The 20,323-nt window shown below is 39.7% G+C and overlaps 1 protein-coding gene across 1 annotated transcript in view; it reads left to right on the forward strand.

Moving 5' to 3' along the window:
* CFAP61 (cilia and flagella associated protein 61) overlaps window positions 1–20,323 on the forward strand; it is a 107,828-nt gene that overhangs the window by 32,341 nt on the left and 55,164 nt on the right. The window contains exons 14-16 of the mRNA XM_086460376.1: window positions 775–981; window positions 3,661–3,795; window positions 19,668–19,795. Coding sequence (XP_086316502.1) covers window positions 775–981; window positions 3,661–3,795; window positions 19,668–19,795 — 470 coding nt within the window. The remainder of the gene's footprint in view (window positions 1–774; window positions 982–3,660; window positions 3,796–19,667; window positions 19,796–20,323) is intronic.

The raw sequence follows: 20,323 nt of genomic DNA on the forward strand, positions 1-20,323 counted from the left end.
TGATTATGAATCACATGCTTAACTTCAAAATGGATAAAACACATGTGCTCTAATGGAGTACAAAAAAAAAAAAAGACAATGTTACACATTATTCTTGAAAAGTAAACGTTCTTCAGGTCTGATTTTTGTGACATTCTGCTATGACTGAAAAGTCAGATTTTAGATTGTTCAGCAGTGGTTATGGTCAATTTTTAAAATAGAGTAGTCGCACCTATTTTCAAAAATAAGTTCTTAATTATATTAGGAGCATTGAGATAAGAGGATATAGCCATTTCTCTTGTGCATAAATGTGGAAAAATCTCAGCTTATCACTTCAACAGGGAAGACTTGTTGGAGGGCATTTCCTACACAGCTCTTCTCTGTAGAATCCCCTTTTTTCAGTTTAAGTTTTCTGACAGGACAGTCTAGGCTTCTTTGTCTTGAACACAGCAAAACAGAGGGGTTTTTTGTTGTTCTTTTTTTTTTTTTTTTTTCCTTTTACCTCCATGAATGTCTGCTACCCTGTATCAGACATTGTTGTGAAAGGCTCGAATATGCATTCCCTGTAAATAAAGGTGGGCAAGCTGCAAGAATAGATTTTGATACAACAAAAAGGTTTTTCAAGAAAAGTGTGTTCGGTCGATGTGCTTTAATTGAGAACAACTCTCAGAGATACTTAATCACAGTGTTCAAATTTAGTTCTTTAATTGATAGAAAGCAACTCATTGACATTTGCTAAAATATTGTAAATGTGTCTGTTTTATCACTGCTGATTTCCAAATTCTTATTTTCCAGGATATTGAGTATATTCAATCACATTACAGCATCGAAGATTTTATTAATTTTAATCACCACCAGCAAGAGGAACATGGACATCTTTACCACTTTGTCTTGAATCCTGTATTTCATCACTATACAAAACACTTTCTAAAGGAAATTCTTCGCTTGGCCCACAAATCTTTTCTTTACTATCCTATCTATCCCCAGTATGTGGAAGGCAAGGTAAGGAGACAGTTATTTGTATTTCTTATATTAAATATTGTCACCTTTGCTCACTTTATCCTTCTCTTTGCTTCTGTGAATGACTGTAAACAGGAATTTTCTTTGCAACCTGCAGAAATTGTACATTCTTTTCTTCTTGTGTGACATAATTTGCACTGGTGGACATAGCTGTTGCATTGTAGGGTTAGTCTGCAGCGCACTCAGTAGTGCATGGTAGTCCAGACTTGCCCAGTATCTTCAGGAAGTGTGTAGAGGAGCAGAAACTGGAAGTGTGCTTGGCGTTGGTTCTTTATGTAGTCTGTGAAGACAGAGAAGCTCTTCCTAGGGGGTGGCTCCTTCTGAGCTGAGTCACTCTTTGCAAATGTCTGTTTCCCAATTGAATTTGGAGAATCCTAGGCAACTGTTCTCTAAATGTAGTTAGATGTCTTAAGGTACACACGTTAGTATGTTGCCCTGGGGCAGCACAGTAGAGCAATAATTTGTTTGCTACCTCCTCATTTGTTTCTGGGGGAAGTATATCTGCTTCTTGCCCACATTGGTTCATGTATTGCTGTTGCCTTGTGCTTTGTGTCAGCCCCTTCCATAAAAGCACTGTAGTACTGATAGTCAAGTTTCTGCCCTTTCCTGTCCATTCCCAGTAAATCGGTTCTAGAATATAGTCACAAGCATCAAGTATTCCCGCTCTTGCCTAAGTTAGGACCCTGTGTCTGAGTTGTAAGGTGTAGTTTGGGTTTGTCTTCGTTTCTTACCCTTGTGTTGGATGTATAGGTAAAGACACAAGAAACTCGCAACTCAACTGAGATGAACATAATCGGTTTATTTAATTGTTTTTAACATGCTAATAGACCTGCTGTACCTTTGTCACTTGTGAATCAGTTACCAATCAGGTTTTAAATGACAAGGTGTAAAGCACATATCATACCTTTATATTTAACAATTATTTGTATTTCCTGCTTAGTTTAATAACAGAACCTGATCAAATTGTACACTCAGCAGCATAATGAATTTTGAGAGGTGCCAGTATTTGTTTACACTCAGGATGAACTGGAGGGCAGGGAAGAAAAAAGGAATGATGTCACGGGGGATAGCATAGCATGAGTAAATGCAAGGGGATAATATTAAGAACACACCCAGGTGGTTTATAAGAACTCTTCAAAAGTGCCTTAGGTACTCTAGACTGTGTTTCATCAAAAGTCCATGGGACCTAGGCACCTCATTGTCATTGAAAACGTGACTTGTGTTTCTGCAAGTGCTACAGGAGAATGATAAGAACCTAATGCTGTGTGAGAAAATCCATTTCCGAGCAGAACGTAGTTTGTGGAAACAAAACAAAAGATTATTTTAAAAATATTCAGTTATGTGTCTTGTCATCGGTCTCACATCAGAAAAGGGAACACAAGGTAGTATTTTCAAACATGTCAGCTCATTGACGTGTAGCCATCTAAAGCTTACTATCTGGCCCAGCCTTGGCTCCCACCAGTGTGAATGGAGAAAACAGAGTGCATCTGGAGGGCAGTTTGCCCATCGATCATAACTACCTATCTTAGGATGGAAAGAATTGCCCTCCGGAGGTGCTCGTCTCTGACTCTGGGGGGTGTCTGCATGGCAAGCTAAAGTGAGCACCCAGGTTTTAGATGGTGACCGAGATTAATTCTGTCCTCAATGACTTGGGTGTTTTTGAAATCACCACCATTGTTAACGTAGGAGTTTTGACAGGTTAGACATAGGTACATTTTCAGAAGGATGTCTTTTTCCTGTGCACTTTTCTGGAGTTCTATTAAGTGCTCTCTTGAGGAACCAATGTCCTGGTGTAGCATTAGGCTCTCAGATTCTTAAGAGGCACTTACAAAAATGCAGTTTAATGGCAGTAGATGGAAGAGAAAGGTTAAATCTTACTAATGATTCCAGTTTGGTGTATTTCCAGGCTACAGAGTTCCTTTAAGTTACTCTAGTTTATCATTGCTTTCTAATAAGTGGTAAATGTGATATTTTACTCAGTTCTCACCGTAGTATCATCAAGTTTCTTTCAATGTTTGTGGATGGAATGGTACTTCAAAGTAATTTAGTTTGCGTTAGTATTCATGCTCTATTTCCTGTAATTCTCTTATTTTGTGTTGTAAATTATGACAAAGCCAGTCATGCTGGAATAAATGGAACAGAGCTATTTCTAATGATCCATGCTATTCGCATTAGGGTTTTTGTTCACTTCAAGTTTATGCCAGTTTATTAACATTTATCACTTCGATGAAATTGACATTTTAGTAGGTATAGAATTTCTATATAAATTCATAACCATTCTTTGCCAAACAAGCAAAGGTTAGCAGTAAGCAGATAACATAGCTTAATGAGGTCAAATCAAGCTGATTCATGATCACTATGGAGAAAAATATCCTCCTGGGGAAAATACTTGTGCTGAAAAATCCCATAAACCAAACCACTTGTTTATCTGTCATTCCCACAGAGATAGTAATGTAATTACTCTCATAATTATCTTCATTAGTGTCAGGAATTATCTGCAATTCATTCCTCTGCTCTGAGTATGTTTGTTTATTTGCTGATTTTTCTCTCAGATTTAGCCAACAGAGCTAAGAATTTTGTATTTGCAAAGCCGTACAACAGACATCTGTGATGCACTGTTCTGACATTCTCTCTGCTGAAATATAGATCGCTGTCTTTCAGTTTCAGAATCCCTGTGCCCATTCCCTGACATCTGCCCTTCATTACATGGTTCCCGTGCGACCAAGACGACAGATTGTCTATCCTCTGGAAGAGCTTGGCATAAACGCTCCATCAGAGCAGGTCTCCAAGGATCAGGTGGGTAACAGAAGCAGCAGCAGGCAAGAGGCATAGTGCCAGCTAATGCAGGGTTTGGCAGATGGGATGGCATTACCATCTTAGTGTTGATAGGTTGCTTCTTAATTACATTGAACATAGTGTCCATACCCTTACAATCCCAGCTCTGCCTCTGCACGACCGTTGCTTCTTCTAAGCTTGAATTTCAAACGCGTTACAAACAGCAATCACTGAACTGTAACACTTACATACTAAGTGCTTACATTTTAACAGTATCTTTTCATGACGTTACTCTTGAACTCCTAGCATGTTTTAAATGCTCTGACTTACTGTTCAGCCCTTCTTCCTGGTAAGTTTTAGGTATTATGTTCTGCAAGTGGAAAAAAGACAGTGTCATGCTTCTGCCTATTTCTGTAGAAATGGCTTAAGTAAATTTTATTTTTTCAGTCCCCAAGTCAGGTTTCTTCCATGCACAAGATACTCTCTAAGAACACTTTGAAATATCAGGAATGATTTAACAGCACAGGAAAATTTTTCACTACTAAACAATTCTTACTTGTGTAGCACTCATGCAATATGGAGGTTGTAAATGGAAAGTCTCTTAAAATTTCATTTGTTAAATAGCTCATACCCTGCTCTGTCTTACATTTTTAAGTAACTAAAATTTGGTGTGAAGATGGTTCCTCACAAGAGTAACTAGCAAAGCTGAAATATTAGGAAAAACATCATTAGTGATGGATACTCTCAGTAGATAGCTGTAATTTCCTAAAGAAACATAATTAGGGAGCTTTATGTCTGTCTACTAACTTCCAGTTGGCTGAGATGGGCTCCCATATAATATTTTTAGTGCTGTCCTTTTCACAGTTAGTTAGTAATTTTTGGCATCCAAAACTCTTAATTAAGCAGCAGTTGGCAAAGCAAAATCCAGAACATGGCTGAGGCCATTGGTCTGAGTTTGGCTTTGTTGAACAGTCTTCCCTCAACATGCGCATCCTTGCCTTCTCTTCTCTGCAGAATAAGCTATCTGATGCTTTTCTTTAAACTACTTACTCTTTTATCTTTAAGATAAACTGCTGTTCTCTTACTAGAAGAGCTCATCTTAGCATTAAAGGTTGGACTAGATGGTCATTGAGGTCCCTTCCAACTTGCTATTCTAGGATTCATTTTTCTTGGAGCTGGAAAATCACAGACTTCCTGTGTTTGAGAGATTTGCAAATCTGCTGTCTGCTCTGTTCCCAAGTTCTTCCTGGGGATTTCTGAGAGTTGCAGGTAGTGAAGTAGTTGTTTGAAATCTCCAAAGTTTAATGAATTTCTGTATGCAAGATTTCCATTAACAAAGTTTTCCTGAAAATAAATGAAGTCTAGCCATTGTATGAGTATCCATGCATATGCGCTGGCATTAATTATAGATTTTTGACAGACTGTGTTCTATCAAAACTGACATCTGGGGCTGATCCCTAGGTGGTAACTTGAGGATAACGGTAGTCCGCTACTGCTGCCTGCAGTTTTCTGAAATACCAAGAATTTGAAACCATATAAAGCTAAATTGACTCTTCTACTGAGTGAATGAAATGATCTTTGGCCACCATATGTTGGGAAATCTTTATAGCTTAAGAGATAACCTACCATAGGGTACTGAGTGTGCTTATGAAAGTAAGAAGCTGGTGTGGTTTTAGATCTTGGATGTTTCGTTAGCTGTGGTAGTAGCCAGGCATAAGGCATTTGCCCCTTCTCTAATGCTTCAGAAAGGAAGATTAATCCCCATCGATAATCTTGCACTTCTATGCAAAATCCTGCAGCTAAGTTGCAAATAAAATGAGGTGTCTTTTATAAAAAAGTATAATAAAATTTCAGTAGGCACAAAATCATACTTCTGCCTTTTTGTAGTGATCAAAAGGCCTGCTCAGACACTCTGTAAATGGAAAGATACAATCTGTGTTGCAAAGAGCAAAATATCCCACCAAGGGGTTAAATGTGATAACTCTGCAAAAGGGAAAGGCTGAGAATTGCAACCTTAAATGCCATGAGACAAGGTGAGACAGATTTTGGCTGTAGAAGCTGCTAGAAGGCTGGGAAGTGAGGTAAACAGGAAATGGAAAAACTATGTCGTAAGGAAAGCGTGGCGAAGAGAGGGAGAAAAGTGAAAGGCAAAGAAGCCCGAGTAGGAATTAGTGGGAAGTTGTCTGAGGCAAGCCCGTGGTTAGCAGTAAGGAGAAAATGTCTGCTACCATCTTTGTTACAGTGGTTTTAAACAAGATAGGGGCAGAATCTTGCAGGATCTTAAAAGCTTTGGCCAAGCAGAGATTCTAAGTAGTTGAGACTGCTCCTCAGTTCTTTATTGCACTTCTCTATTTTAGCTCACCAAGCTTGCTTTAGCTGAGGGGGCTTTGCCTTCTAGTATTAGAAAGCACTTTGTTCTGACATTAACCCATGCCCGCTTTGTTCCTGAAAGCTGGAGGATGGGTTATCATTTTAATTCTCATTTTAAATAGCTCTGCAGTGATGGCAGGATTTTTTTCACACAAAAATACAAAGATTGTAAATGCAAGTCAATTTCAGAAATGTAAAATTTTCATTTGACTGCCTGTCCTAATTAATTGCTCGAGTGTCTGTTGCTTATGATGGAGATAATTGTAATGAAATTCTTGCTTTGATACCCACAAAATGCCCTTTGATATCTAGCTATCAACTTCTGCCTCTCATCTACTCCTTTTTCAGCTGCCTTCCTCTTGTTTCAGTCTTTTTTTGCGATCTCTCTCTCTCCTTTTCTTGCTGCAAAATTTATTTTTCACTGGTAACAGCTTGGGGCTCAGCAGCTCAGCTACTCAGTGTCTAAGCACAGCTCTTGATTTGTGCATATGTATCTCCGTAGGCCATTAGTGGCACATTGGGAGCCCTGGGGCTCCATCGGTTTGTGTATCTCTTTAATATGTTCCAGCCTGCTTGTGAGCATGAAGAGATTCGCTCGTAAATATTGACCCAGTACAGATAACTCAACCAGGACTCACAAGGACTCTTTCCCGTTTCCTCCCTCCAAAGCCAGAAGTGAAAGCAGCAATCTAAATCAGAAATGCTTTGCCCTCAGCTAATTCCCATGCGTTGCCAGTCCAGATGGATCTTGGCTGTGCTGGAGAGGTGGTTTTCCTGCAGGTCTGGATCGGTTGTTGGAGACAGATGAGCACCAGAAATTAAGTCTGTGGTAACTTGTTCTCATTGTTCCTCTGTCAAATCTCTCTGTTCTACTGCAGTGTCTGGTAAAATGAAAAGGGGGGAAATGCCATGCGCCGCTCTGCCATCGGTTCCTAGCCTGCTTGCTCCTGCTTCTAGCAGGCAGCATGAGCTTGTTTTGTGGTGTCTGAGAAAGCATAGGTCCTGTTTCCTGTAGTCTCTCTGGGAGAGCTAAATGTAAGGTAGAGAGATTTAGCCTCAAAATCTGGACATTTATCATATAATAACATACTTACTGTTACCTGAATGTCTATTTAACTGCAGTTTTCCTGCAACCCTGTTCTCTCTGTGTCCTTGTGATATTTCCCTGGGTTCAATATTGTTTCTAGTTTGAGCCAGACTTTTGGTTTGTGTTGTCTCTCTGCTTATTGTTAAAGTGACTATGACTCCAAAGAAGTGCAGAGTTTAGGAACTCTACCTGTTCCTCCTCTCTGTTGCCTGGCCATTTTATTAAAGCTTTGCATAGGTTTTAAGGCAACCACAAGTTTTTTCACTCTCTCTCTCGTAAACCACAACTCTGTGCTGCTTCATCGGTGTTTTCGAAGACCTCTCCCTTCCCAAGCAGCTCTCCATTTCCTAAAGGGCTGCAAATTCTCATGGATATAGCAATATCTTCCTGTAACAGTCATAATGACAGAATATGTTTTTACTCCACTCCTTGAGATGGCAGTTACATTTTGCTGCTGATTTTGTCTGTTCCTACAAAACTCTGCCTCCCGTTGCTCTGCTGAAGAGATTTGGATAAATTGGGCAAGGATTGACTGAGAAGGCATAGAGGGGGAGGCATTAAACTCCCCTGTCTCCCACTGCAGCCCTCTGGAATGGCACAGATGCTAATGATCTTATTTGCATCTAGTCCTGGAAGTGCCCAGACTTTGGGATGCCTGTTCAGGCTGTGCCTCTGCAGCAAGCATATCAGAGGTTCCACGTATTAGCTCAAAATTGCATCAGGCCATACATCTGCCATGCTCTAGGGTTTCAGGGGACAGACCTGAAAAAGCTCCTGTCTGCTCATTAGATCAAATGCTTTCTACAGCTGTTCCAAATCAAAAGGAAATCTCTGATTTTTGTATTCTAAATCAGTAACCAGCTTTGAAGGGCCAATTGGCAGAAGATCCGAAGATTCAAAAATCTTAATTCCCACAGTGTTAAAACAGATTAGATTATTATTGTGTTTTGCACATCTGTCAGTCATTTCAGTCATGTTATGTTAAAAATCAGTTGGTTACAACAGATACTAAATATCTTATAAACTGCTGCTGGCCTTTACGGTGCATGTAATTATTGGTGGAGTAGAAAACCATAGATAATTAAATAATTTTTAATGATTTCTTCATAAATAAACAATTTATAAACTTGTTTGCTTTCTCACCATCTGGGAGCATTCTGTTATCCATCTGCTTCATGTAATTATCAATAAAAGAGAAGAATAGGTGATATAATTAACAAGAATAACTGATCCACAATGAAGAAAAAAAAGTCACGCATCTGTTGAATTATTTTCTTGTTTCTGCCCTTGCGGAATTATTCATGCTATTGGGTTTTTTATATTTATGTTTCTATTTCATGGCTGCATTCAAGCTGTCAGCTTTTATTGCACAGTTCAGATTTTTTTTTTCTGCTGTAGCTCATAAAAATGAGACAGAACAGTTATTAAAGCAGTGCAGAAGCCCATACACTGTTGTATAAATTGAAAAAAAAAAAAAACCAACAAACAAACCAAACACTTCCTCAGTTAATTTGCACTTACCAAGTGATGCTACAGGTGCATGACAGGAAATGTTTAAATTGGGACAAGTAGTAGTGGGTGAGGGAGGGTCAGGCAAAAAGCTGTAGTCAGGTGCTCAGCCTAGCTTTGTGTTCTCTGAGCTACTTGACTTTAAACTTGTTCAGGAGTTGAGTGTTGCCAGGATGGCTGGATGGATGTCCAGGAGATAACTCGAGGAAGAGTCCCTGTGCAGCAGCGAGTTTTGTGCTCCTTCAGTGGCCACGGTTTCATTTCTGTGTGATTAAACAGTGTGCTTTCTCAGCATTCTTTTATTTAAAAAGACAAAACAAATAATTTTTATGTTACAGCCTTTAACTGCTATTGGAGATTATGATTTTTCTTCAAGAAAGTTAGTTGAAAGTTGGTTTACCTAACTGAGAAGCACATAGAGGACCTTATCAGGATAGATACTGGTTTGAATCTGAAGAAAAGACCTCAAATTCATGGAATTCAGTAATGCAGTGCATGAAAATGTGCCACCTTTTGTTCTGAGCAGTGGCACCACTGTGGGAGGTGGTATCTTCTGCTCTTTCATACCTGCATTGCTTTCCAGGTTGTGTGAATTGAACTGTTGTCGCTAGCATGGTGAAATCTGCTGAACTCGTATGTAACGAGTTAGTCTTATTACCAGCACTAGCCTTTTTTCATCAAAAGAGTCTGGACCATCTAGAAAGGGTTGCAAAACCGGGAAGCTAAGAAAAGCCAGCCTATTGTCTGTATTCTTACATTGTCTGTGTGTAGTTCTGTGCTACCACGTGAAACCATTTGGGGCCAGAACAGGAGAAAAGACTGGAAACTTGCCCTCCTCTTTGTAGATTGGGAAAAATGGAAGCTTAATCACAGAAGAAATGGTAAATGTTAATGTAAGATTCAAGAAGGAATTTAAATACAAGGCACTGCTAGCTTAATAGTTTTTAGGGCCAGTATACATGTATTTTTGTGCGTTTACTTGATTCCATGCTGATCCTTATGGCAAGTGCTATGAATAAATGGCCTGAAAGCAGTTTAAAATAATTAAAAAAAAAAAAGTAAAATGAGAGAAAATACTTAAGATTTCTAAGTTTTTTAAATGAAATGCCATTGTTTTTAAAGTAATCTTATAACTTATTCCATCTAAGTGAACTTTCATATGTATTTTTTGTACTGCAGAAGATACTCAAATGAGGTGCAAGTGTAAGTAGTGTCCTGGACTATTCTCTATTAAGTGAGCTTTTTTTTATGTCCATTGTAAAGTTGCAGAATACAATATGTCCAATGTGTTTGCCATGGTTTCTTTAAAAAAAAAAAAACCAACAAAAAACACCCCCACCAAAAAACACCTAATAATAATAAAAAAACTGTAGCTGTCAGTTAAAACTGAAAAAAAAATCTAAAACATTTTCAAGCTTGACAAAAACTTTCACTTTTTGGGCAGCTTGTTTAAAAAGGAAAATAAACAGGTATACATGAGTGTTTGTGTAGGAGACTCTTCTCTAGAAGATAGCGTCTCCCCCAGCAAACTCTTGAGTCATTTCACTCTCTGTACTTTGTTATGTCTAGGCCAGCCAATGAGAAATTGTCCTCTTTGCTTGCTGTTGAGGTGGAGGAAGGCAGAGGAAAAGGAAGGGATGTTTGCGGCACGTGACTGCAAGTCCCAGCTAGTCTAGAGAGTGCAGCTAGAAAGTTTTAGCTCAGTTGTATTTAAAAATAATAAAAACAAGGACTTAAAATAAGCAGATTTTAAAACATGGGGGGAGAGACTGTGCACAACAGAACAATTTGTACTGAACAAGGAAAGCTTTTTGCTTCTAACTGTACAGTTGAGAGGAATTGAATCGCCTTATGTGTCCAATGTGTCAAGAAGGTGGACAGGTACAGATACAAGTACTATGAAGCAACAAAGCCTTTGCTTTGGAGTGCATGCCCACTTGAAGTGCAGAGATGTGTGAGAGCACACCTCAATACAGCTCACAGAGCTGCCGTTACTGGGAAGTGTCTGTTCCCCATCCTGGTCTGTATGCACCACCACAGAAGTAGTAAGCCATGCTTCTGTAGATGCCTTCTCTCCAGCGGCACTCTGTAATAAAAGTTGAAAGTGCACTGAATTACTGAGAGTGTTTAAGAAAAGCTGTTGGTGGTATTTTACTTTATAGCTGGCTGCCTTATAGCAAAGTGTATTCTTGCTGTGGAAAATCCGTAGTAATAGGAGGTTTCATTTTGCTCAGGGTCAGTTCTGTATAAATTCAGTTGAGGCACTGGAATGTACTGGAAGTGGCTAAAATACAAAAGGTTTTTGATGGATTTTTTTTTTTTTTTTTTTAGTAAGTCTCTACTGAGATAACATGGAATAAATATAGGAAAGAGCGCCTAGGTGGGATGGGCAAGAGAATTCCCTGCTTTTCAAATATCAAGATTCATGTGTCTGAGTTAAAACAGAAGCATTCCTATGTGTTACAATTTGTATATGGACTCGTTGGTATTATAAACAAAGGCTTGGTGTGTATAGTTTTCACTTAACCAGGAAAGTAGTATTAATTTTTAAAGATGTAACTGTTGCTTAAGATGCTATTGTGCTTGAGTAATGAATTTTTAATGCTTTTGTAGTAAGTGCATGGATTAAAATCCATTATTTATTGTACCTCCACTTGGTTGGTAAAGGTGATGATTTTATAGCACCAGTAGTCATGCAAACACAGTCATTCTGAACTGATGGCTGATAATAAATTTCCTTACTGTAAATGTCAGTGGGTTTTGTGTGTTGCTGCCATTACATCTTGTTTGGAAGGCTGAGTATTACACAATTATGGGAGGCACCAGATGGCATCATTAACAGGAATGCTCTGAATGTTTACCACTTATGTGCATGTGTGAAATTAAAAGTAAGATGACCTATCTTTATTTTGAAAGCATGGTGTTGGTACTATACAGGTGTTAATGACATTTGCAGCGAACTAAAATAGTCATTTCTGCTTAAAAACAGGTCAGACTTGTTTTAAAGCTTTTTGAAAGCATTTTGTAGATTGGAAGTAGCATAATTCCAGCTTGTAAGAAGGGCATGGATATTTTTTCCACGGAAAGGTAATATTCGCTACTACAAGATAGAGAACCACAGCTGCTGTCACTAAAATACGACTCTAGTAAGCTGCGAATCAGTCTCCCCATGTATCCTCGTACTGGTAGTTACCTTGTGTTCATTATTTTCAGTGTGAAATGGGATGATGTTTTTTACATTTTATTTTTTAAAGCTTTTAATTTTATATGTTTATTACATTTTTCAATGAATTCAGTACCTTTAGAAAAAAAATGCTACCTCTGTTGCCCCAAGTCTGTGTGCAGAGTGGGTACAGTGGACAGAGGTGCTTCCGTCTTCTCCCTTTCTAGAGTGTACACAATCCTGTTTTGGTATGGGCATTGGGGTAGTTGTGATGCTCTGTGGTGGTGCCCTCTCTCAAGAGAAGTCCTCAGAGGGAAATCTTCCCGAGCCAGTCAGCGTTGAGAGACTTTTCCAGTTAAGTTTCATCAGGGATGTTCAGGTTTTTTCATAGTGCCTTTTGGAGCTGGACCAGAGAGGGGAAGCAGGACTTGCTTAAAATCAAAGCTGAAGGAAATCGTTTGGTTCATTGTGAAAGAAAATGGGCCACAAAAATGATCAGGGGGCTGGAGCACCTCTCCTATGAGGACAGGCTGAGAGAAGAGAAGGCTCAGGGGAGACCTCGTTGTGGCCTTCCAGTACTTAAAGGGGGCCTACAGGGGAGGTGGGGACAATCTTTTTAGCAGGGTTTGCTGCAATAGGACAAGGAGTAATGACTTCAAACTGAAAGAGGGCAGATATAAGGATATATCTGGATATAAGGAAATTTTTCACACTGAGGGTAGTGAAACACCAGCACAGGCTGCTGAGAGAGGTGGTAGAAGCCCCGTCTCTGGAAACTTTCAACGTCAGGTTGGACGGGGCTCTGAGCGGCCTGATCTGGCTAAAGATGTCTCTGCTCACTGCAGGGGGTTGGATTAGATGGTCTTTAAAGATCCCTTCCAGCCCAAACTATTCTATGATAAAATAATTTAATGTCTGGAAATGCTAGCGGTATTTTTAGTTACATATAATTTTGTTGTTTATAGATAATTCTTTGTTTTATTGTGTTACATGAAGGCAGTATAATCAATGTGTGCTCTGGTGGCACAAGAACTCTGTAAAGTAAACCCAAGGAGTTAAGAAGACATTGTTTAAGTTAATAATGGTCTTTGGCTGGCTGCTCAGACCGTGGTCCTAGCGCAGGGAAGTATTTTCCATATCCATTTACATTCAGAGCCAATTAAAATAAATTAATGTTTTTCTATTAATATTTAATGTCTTTGGTTCAGACTGTTAGATCCCAACCTCTCTTGTGAAATTGTCAGTAAATAATGAGCTTCGATTTTACAATTATGTCATCTGGAGTCTACTTATCTAGTTGGAATGACTTAGTGTGCTAATAATTATGTTGCTAAAAGCAGGATTTAGAGAATTCTGTCAGCCCTGATACCTGGGAAGCATTTGCATGCTTTTCTGACCCTTCAGGCTCCAGCCTTCTCTGTGCAGCAGTGCAGAGTGCTGTGACTCTGATGGTGCCACCTGAGCTGTCATTCTCAGCGGCACATTGGTGGTGATGGGGAGCCAGGTGGAGCTGGCAGGGCATGGTGTCCGGCAGAGGAGTACGGCAGGCAGGGCTCCCTGGACATGTGCCTGGTCAGCTCGGAGGAATTCGGTCCAGCATTCGGATGTGTAATGCATCAGTTGCACTTCTGCTGGGGGGGGAAATGCTGTTGTTTAAGAGCACTGTCTGCTGGGCTGTGGTCTGCACAGGGAACCTCCAGGGACGCTGGATTTGCATGCAAGGTGGAGGCATTGGTCATTCTCGTAGTCTGACGACCGAGTGATCATGGGTAACGTTTGTAGTGAGACTTTGGGACCAGCTAACGTTGCTGGTGAGCAGAGTGCACATTGGCTTATCTGCCTTTACAGGTTGGCTCAGTGTCCATTCCAGTGACTATTTCCAGAGACTAATGCAAACCGGTAGCTTTTTTCCTTGGTCGGTTGTTTTTCTGTGCTGACTCCACAGTGAAAGCGTTCTCATAGGACTCCTTTACCCGGTGACTGGCCGTACAGGTTTCTCTGTTGTACAGACTGAGATTGTGGAGGTCAGTCCTTTGCAAGCGCTTCTGAAGAGCAGGGCAGTGAGACAACCTTTTGGCATTGCATCGACAGACACTGTATGATTAGTGCAAGCTCCAGTTTTGCTATTGTGCCTTTGGGCACAGCCAGATCGCCTCTGAGACTCAGTCAGTCTAGCTTCTTTATGTCAAGTGTAAGAGACCTGTGATGGTTTATGTAAATTTGACATACAGAATTGTCAGCCATTCAGCCCAACCTGTCCTGTATTTCCTTCCACATTTATGTAGGGAGTCCAGCTAGATAATATTCAGAAGGTATTTCAGGCTGAAGTTCCTAGATGTTGCTACATTTTTGTATACCTTTTGAATCTTGGCCAAAAAACCCCAACTTCTATTTTCTACCTGCTTTCCCCAACTCCAAGAATAACTTGTAGGAGAGAAATAAACAGACAAAGATGAACTGGGAAGCAATGACTGCTGTCAGAGGATTAGTGACTTTCTTAACAGATGAGAATTGCTCTCCCTAAAGCAGATTTCTTTATCTTCAAATCTGGGGGAGCTAACCCTGAGAGCCAGCCGTGCGCTTTATCTCCTTGCCAGCTTGAGTGGCTTTGATCAAGTTCCTGTGCCTTCCTGTACATCACTTTCTTCCCCTGAAGGATGGGGGAGAACTGAACTCTGTGACAATGGCACCATTTAGTGTTTAGTTGTTTGTCCTTTTAAGCTGAACAGCAAACAATTGACATCTTCATGCAAGTATGAACTGTCCAGCCCTCTTTGGGCTGGGAATCCAAATGTTAATGCTAAAAGGAAAAAAGAGCAGTTTCTTACCATGGTAACAGTGGCTCTGCAAGGAAATTAAGTATATGTGTCGGTGCTCTGCTTGCCTTTGCTGCTTTTTGGAGTTTCATAGGAAACCCCTGGTTTCATAGGGAGTCATAGGGATTGGCACAGGATTGGTCGTGAATATCTAGATGGTTTTCCAGGAGCTAAAGATCAGCATTTACCCAAATGAAGATTGGTGTAATAATTCTGACTTCATTCATAAAAGCCTTTGAGGTCTATGGATGAAAAATACTATGTAAAGGCTAGGTATTATCAGTGCAAACCTGTGTTTTAGAGCCACAGTTACTAAAGGAGGGTTGCTTGACAAAGGTGACAAAATTATTAAGGCCACAGTCTTCATCACATTTATATTTGTTTTTCCTTCTGTTTCTGGTGTTTGTGTAAATCTGTGAATGCTTGGAAATAGCTTTTGAAAAGATGTTTACAGACATTCCTAATGAGACTTTTTGGTTTTGGAATGTAGCTAGTATTAAGGAAAAAATAATACAGAATGAAAAAGCATGCATTTTCTGGTAATTTTTGTTCATATCGCCTTGGTAAGCATTGATTTCTTTTTTTTTTTTTTTTCCTTGTGATTCAAGTGGAGCTTGAAATTAAAATAGCTCTGTTTGTTCACCTTGTTTGCCTGCTGACCTCAGCACTAATCTAGGAACAGGTTTGGTAATCATTTTTACTCTTTCTGATGGTTTTTACTGTAATAGAGTTAAAATCATGTAGATCTTGTACGGCAGTAGCTGTCACGCACGTTTCACAGTAACAAACAGTAAATTAAAACAAAAGCATTGCAAACGGGCACAGAATCCCCCAAGGCTGGGCTGGGAGAGTCCATCCGGGTGGGTCCCTGCTGCTTGCTGTGGTAAGAAGGGGTCTGTGAAGGTGCTGATCAAATGAGTCAGTCCCGTGTTTGTCTTGTCATACCCTGAGCAGTCCTGCATTCAGGGGCACTCTAACATGCTTAGAATTCAGCAAACACTGAAGCGTGTTTAGCTGGGTAAGGCCTAAGTCCTCGGTGTTTAATAAAATGCACAGTCTAAATTCTGCTGTGTTATGGAGTCCTTGCAGGAAGAGTTCCAGCAACAAGCGCAGCAGCTCTTTGACACGCTGCTGATGGTTTGCTAGGATAGAGGTACCCAGTTCAGAACAAAGCAATGCTGCTTTTCTGTCAAAGCTGAAATCTTCTGTCTAGCTTGTTTCTTCATTTTTGGGTGTCCAGTTTCCATTCTTCCTGTTTAAGGGAAGGTAATATTTGCTATAAAGGCAGACCTATTGTAGAACAATTACAGGAAATGTTTTTAGAAATCCTACAAAGAGCTCAGGGCCCAATGTTTAAAATCAGAACTAAAAGGAGCTACAAAATGTTCTCCATCTGAGTTTGTACCACCAATGCATGTGGTTGAGCAAATGAACAATGAATACATTCCCAGGCAATGTGCAAGCTGCATGGCTGCCTGGATGGGAGATCCAGGCACACACAGTGAATGTGTGATGCTTTACATGGGTTGAAAGTGCAAAGGGAAAAACGTGTACAAACATGTTGGCTAAAAACAAACAATTATTTCATGTATCTTTTTTCCATTGCTTACTTAGGGTAGAAGGATGTGTGAAGTTTTAGTGCTATGAATTAATCCAGCTCTGGCACATACTGTGCTATGAGACTGTAAGTGAAAGCCATAATTTACATGCAGGGATTGTGTTTTCAGTGGAGCATTCTGAGAACTGCATAAGCATTTTTAATGGAGGTAAAATTTGAAGGCCTCTAAGTGGATGGTGCTGTCTGTCCACATGCAGAACCATCGCCCCTGGTTAATGAGGAAACGCCACCTCTGCCAGCACTGGGATGAGGGTGAGGATGGCCCTTGGCCCTCCTGGCTGGCAGCAGTGTGGTGGGGGTGCGGTGGCAGAGGCTGTCAGGTGCCAGCAGGGAGAGGGGGGAAAGTAATCTTTCTGATAATCAAAGGAAATACTTTTTTCTGAGCTATGTATGCCTGTTCTTACAGTGGCAATTACTGCTTTTTGCCTTAGCTTAGTTAATGATTGCTGTTTTGTTTAATAAATTGGATACAAAATAAACAAGTTAGAGTTTGCTATTGACCTATCAATTATGATGTCTGATTACTCCTCTGGGGAACATACGTAGTCATTTGTCCTGACATTTTGTTAAAATAAGGTGGTATTGTGGGACCAATCCACCTAATTCCTTACTCCCTGGGGCCATTTAGTGTACTTAGCTGTTAGAAAGGTGATTTCTGAAGCATGACAGCTGTTGGTGTTGGGGCCATTGTGTGGTGAACAAAACCGGTTATATTCGACTCATATGCTGCCTTTATATCATTGATACAGAAGCCATTTCATAAATTAGATACAACTCTTCTCTAGGAAATTGTATTACTGCTTTGTATTTCGTTGTTGGAGTACATTTGAAAAACAAAAAACCAGCACAGCACTGCAGTGTAAGGAGATGTTTGAACTTGGCGTTGCTGTAAGGTCTATTGGGTTTATTCTATTAGCTGCTGACGTTCCTGTCTAGTTATTTTTGTTGATTAGGTACAAGTAGTTTCTCTTCATGTTCTTTTTACCATTTTATTAATTGTGTTAAAAGCCACATTTCAGCAAAAGCATCACTAGTAGTTTTTCATCTACAAGGCACTGCTTTTCTGGAAAGTTGCAAGTCTCTGTGTGCAGCAAAAAAAGCCTGTCAGAGTTCTTGTCTGCAGAGTTCACAAACCCAAGGAATTTGAATACCAAGATTAGGGTCTTAAGCAGTGTCTCAACGCCTATTTGTGCTACCATGAGATCTCCGCAAGTGTCCGTGCTTGCAGAACAATGTCAGGCGTAGTTGCGGTCTACCCATTTAGCTTGTTATAAAGAACATAGTCCAAGTTTTATTTTAAGCAGTGGGGGATGCCTTTAATAATTGGCATTGGTTCTTCTCATTTCTTAAAATCTCTTCCAGTCATGTATGTTTTCAATGAAATGTAGAATGGTTTTTCAGTTTCTGAAGTGTGGAATGTTATAGATATGTAGATATAACTAGATATAGAACCTTTTTTACTGGCAAGTCCTGCTGAAAGAAGTGTTTAACCATGTTAAAAAGCACTAGCTTTAGATTGCATTGTTAGGCTTGTTCGTAGAGACCTGTAGGTGTCTTGTGTAACAACGATTTGGGCAGCATTACAGTTGTTCTGTGGCTTAGCCCTGGCTACAGAAGTCGTTCCTTGGTGGCGGGCTGCCTGTAAGACTGTGGGTATGTGCCAGGTTTCACACTTAGGGCTTCTCTGTTAAGCAGCCACCACTTTTTAAGATATCTTCTGGAATTTTCTTAGAAGTCTGGTCCCTGAGATGAATGTGGCTCACCACTGGATGTCATCATTGCACTGTGATGAACTGCAACCAGAAGAACATTTGTCTGGCAGTAAAAAATAATGTTGCCTGACCAAAGATGACATTTAATTTTCCCACATTTTAAATTAGTAGCGATACAGTGATGACAGTTTGCAAGTAATTGGTCCATAATCCTTCCTTAAGGCACAGAGCAGCTCTCTAGTGTGTTATACAGACAATTCTCCACCTTCTGCAGCGAGGCTATGCTGAAATCTCAGCTGTGGGTCTCCACCATTGCAAAGACATGGTATAAAAGATGTCTTGGGGTAAAAGATGTCTTGGGGATCTCAATGTGCCGTGTGCTTCTTGAGAAGGCCAATGTCATTACCATAGCTTTAAAATAAAATACTTATTCTTCATATATTGAGTTACTCTGTCAACTAATATATAGCAAATATATTTCTACTGTAATTTCATAGGAGGAATTTAGAGGACTTAATTTTATTAACCCTCTGTCTCCTATTCATAATAGAGGAAAACCTGTTAGAAGTCTTAGATTGCTTCCTGCCTAAGTGACACAGCAGAAATGTATAGAAGTGTCTGAGAAATAATAAAAGTACCTCCACTTTCTATTTGTCTCTTCAGTGCATTTATCAATCTGCGATTATGCATTCTGTGAAATGAAAATGTATATAACCCAAAGCAATAAGAAAAGTGCCAAGTGTGTTGTATGCAAGATGGGAACTATTTCCCTGTCTTTCATCAGAAATTTCAAAAGTAAATATAGTTCAGTGCAGAAAAAAAAATTGTCAAATGCAATATTATCTCTTGGCTCTTTCTTGCATATTTGTTTTGAGAATCTCAGTTACTGAGACCTAGAGAAACAAATGTAAAAAAAAAAAACAACCCAAAAACCATGGAGTTTGTCTTTCCCAGTGTTTGCATTAAGAAGAATGGGAACTGAGAAGCTAGTAATTAAAAACTTCATAGTAAGATTTTTGGCCGGAGTATTGATCTCAGTGGCATTGACACTCATTTGACAGCCTGGCTTTCAGTGCAGCTGCTCTGGTTTTAGGGGGGAAAAAAAAAAGGTCAATTCTATCATTTTGGAAGAGAGTTTCCAATTAAATGCGCAAAGACACTCGAGATATTGAGTTCCTAATTAATTTACAAATAGAACCATTTCTGTAAATAAAACAGAGTAAAAACTGCTCTGGAAGGTATAAAAATGGCCTTAACATTGTGTAAATATATGTTCCCTAGGTGTTAGCTAAATGGTAGTAAATTATAGAAGAGGCGGTGTTTTCTCCTCTCTTATGAAGGACTCCATAGCATCTTTTCCAGGAGAAGCCAGACCATTAAGCTCTGCTAATTTTCTGTGACCTATTAAACATGCACATATTTCAACATTTTAGTGCCATTTATCTACTATTTATCTTGTGCTGTGCACAGAAAAATCGTAGTGCTAGTCATGTCAGTGAGCCATAATAAGTTTTGTATGAATGCAAGGTAATGCATTACTGATGGTTTAATGATTCTTACCAGACTTTTGCTGGGGTTTTTAAATGCATTTCTGTGTCATTTTACATATTTTTTACAGTTGAGCTATTCTTTGAACCACATAAATCGAAAGCTGGTACTGAAATCTAGAGCATCTATCAACACTAGAATTGTGGTAGTTGGTGCATCTGATGTTGGCATCTCTTTTCTGGAAAAGCTCATTTTTTGGTAAGTTTTTAATCTGATTTCCTTTCCTGAGAAGAATATGTTACCTTTTTTTTGAAGGGGTTTGCTTCTTCCACTTAGGACCGTGCTTTGAGTCTGTGTCCAAGTACTAGATGTTAAGGGTCTGAGTGTCTGTGGCTGTAAGGAGGTAGGTGCTTGCACCATGGCTGACTCTGGAACTCAAAAGTGCTGACAAAGTTGCTTGTAGATCCTCAAGGTGAAGGCACACTGAAAATGAGAATTCCATGCATTTAAAATCTCTTTTGACTGTTGTTCTTGTATAAAGATACTGTAGGTGGAGGTTAAGTCCATAGCCCTTCTTATGTGTGTTCCAAAGCGGTATTGACCTTCAAAGCTAGTTGTGCCCCGTGGGATCACGAGTGACTGTCTAGATCCCTCCCTTCTCTTATCTTGTTGGGGTGCTGTTTTCAGAGCTGTGCAGAAAGGTGCAACATAAGCTTGTTGAGTGGTAATCTCACCATGATTCTTTTGATTCTGGTAACACCTTTTGATACCTTTGATTCTGATGAG

This window comes from Leptosomus discolor, chromosome 2, assembly GCF_034619465.1.
Source record: "Leptosomus discolor isolate bLepDis1 chromosome 2, bLepDis1.hap2, whole genome shotgun sequence".
Taxonomy (NCBI): Eukaryota; Metazoa; Chordata; class Aves; order Leptosomiformes; family Leptosomidae; genus Leptosomus; species Leptosomus discolor.